The 2121-nt window shown below is 44.7% G+C and overlaps 1 protein-coding gene across 1 annotated transcript; it reads left to right on the top strand.

Moving 5' to 3' along the window:
* Positions 1–1427: 1427 nt before the first annotated feature.
* PPTG_21605 (hypothetical protein) lies at positions 1428–1652 on the top strand (the record flags this gene model as incomplete). The annotated part of the gene is made up of 2 exons (XM_008898422.1): positions 1428–1549; positions 1622–1652. 2 exons carry the CDS (start codon positions 1428–1430, stop codon positions 1650–1652), a joined length of 153 nt encoding a protein of 50 aa, XP_008896670.1.
* Positions 1653–2121: the final 469 nt, after the last annotated feature.

Below are 2121 nucleotides of genomic sequence, written 5' to 3'. Positions count from 1 at the left end.
ATGTTGTTGCAGGCGATGGAGATGTCGGTGACGAACATACAGTGATTTCTACTGCGTCAGTAGTTAACGGAGTTACGCGCTGGAAATTCAATCCCTCAAATTCTTGGTCAATCCAACATCTGACAGACTTTCCTTGAACATTCTAATTACCAAATCACACCGCTCTTCATGAATGGCATGATTTCAGCTACTGTACAGTCAACCAAATGCAGTACTAAGGTTTCGATACCATCGGTATTTTGGATGTGACGGATTTGGGGTAATCGGGCGTGGCAATCATATCGGATCGCGTTGTTATATTTCTGTTTATACTTGCTGTACGCTCTCCATAACTCCACAAAAACAGGATGATTTCAGCAACGCCTCTATCTAGCACTGCCAGGATTACGACCTCAGGCATCTCCACATTTTCTCTTTCCACTTCTTTTATCGCATATCATTCATCATTAATTCCATCTGTGCTTTCTGGGAAGATTGGATCTGGAATTTGTTCCATCAGAGTCCTGCGCTCTTCATACGACAATGTTGACCACGTTTTCGTAGATTTTGACATTGTTTCCCCTCTACCAACCACCGGTTGGTCTTGGCTGCATCTCCGTGACAATGAAGTGCAAATGTTTTAGCGAGTGGTGATCTGCGTTTGCTACTAATGCCCAGAAAGCTTCCTGGCACAGCAGTTGTATACCAGCTATTTCACGGTGAGCAATTTAATAATGTTAGCGTTAGTAGAATGAAAGTGGTGTTTGTCTTTATCATAACTTACACTGGTAAGATGCTTGGTAGCTCAAACAAAAGATGCGTCAAAGGGCTTGAAGCTCCGTCAAAAGACGAGTACTTGGAATGGCTTGCCAATCCGGCGGAGGGGACAAATGCAACACACTGCGGCCAGTCTTTTAGATGATCACTCGTTTGAATTGGGTACGCTATATGTAACGGGGTTACACGCAAGTGGCTACATGTAACCACTTGGTTACGAAGGGTTTCCACATTGATGTGCGATACATCAACGGTTACATTTGGTAGACGACTAGTCTGCATGCATTTAGACTTCCCATTGGTAGAATGGCAACATCTTTCTACCAATTACAGCAGTAGGATTCTGCCAACCACTCGTTGGCAAATACTTTTCATATACAATAGCACTTTTAGGAGGAAATCCAAACAAAGACACAAATCGTAAATAACAGTTCTCATTTTACCGTAAATCGGCTTTGTTTTACTTATTCAAGTAAATCTATACTTTCGGACGAAAGTATATTTAATCTAAGTAAACCGCTTAACGCTTCCTCATACACACGCGCACACGTGAAAGCCGAAGTAGTGGGCACACGCTAGGGCCATTACAATGACTATGGAGAAGATTATTGACGATGCAATTAAGGAAATTATTAGTTTTATTTAGGATCTATTGTGTGGAACCTCTAGAGATGGGTGTGGTACCATTCACGAACGACAGCATCAGGAGAGCGCTAGGGCGGTCGGCGATGGTGCAGGCGCTGCTGCACGAAGGCATTTATCGAGGGCAGAAAGTGATCGTGCGTAAAGATGGGTTAGTGTATCGTAGACACGTGGTTGGTGATAAGATTATCTTACCTATTCTACTGGTCTCTTCTCTTTAAAGAAGCCGCAATAGAATTGGGATTAGCCGCTAATGAGGGCCACCCACTTATGAGAGTCTGAATCAAATGTATTGGAGGCCGTTCATGCAGGATATCGTCAACCAATGGGTGGCGGTATGACAAGATTGTAGATCTCGGAAAGCGAGACTCAAGGCCGGTGTGCCTCCTTTACCAGGTGTGCGTACTGGAAGAATTGGAGATCAGCGGGCAGTTCATTCCACATGGCTATCACTAGTTACTATGCATGACAATCGATATGTGATTGAAGGCATCGAGTATACATCCCGATATTGTGGTGGGATGTTCCTCGCAAATACTCGTTTGCGGGGTTGGTACTTGACACACCGGTGCCTGGGGACTGTCGACGAACGGAGGGGGTACTCCGACAGTCGTGGGGTTGTTGAGAGGCTCACCTGTGTAAGCAGTACCTCCGGCGACTGACACACGTCTTTATAGGTTATACTTGATTTCAGTATGTCCCTCTACAATCTCCCGCTATCGA

This window comes from Phytophthora parasitica, assembly GCF_000247585.1.
Source record: "Phytophthora parasitica INRA-310 unplaced genomic scaffold supercont2.6, whole genome shotgun sequence".
Taxonomy (NCBI): domain Eukaryota; phylum Oomycota; class Peronosporomycetes; order Peronosporales; family Peronosporaceae; genus Phytophthora; species Phytophthora nicotianae.
The sequence above is the reverse complement of the archived record's forward strand: the minus strand, read 5'-3'. Positions and strand labels throughout refer to the sequence as shown.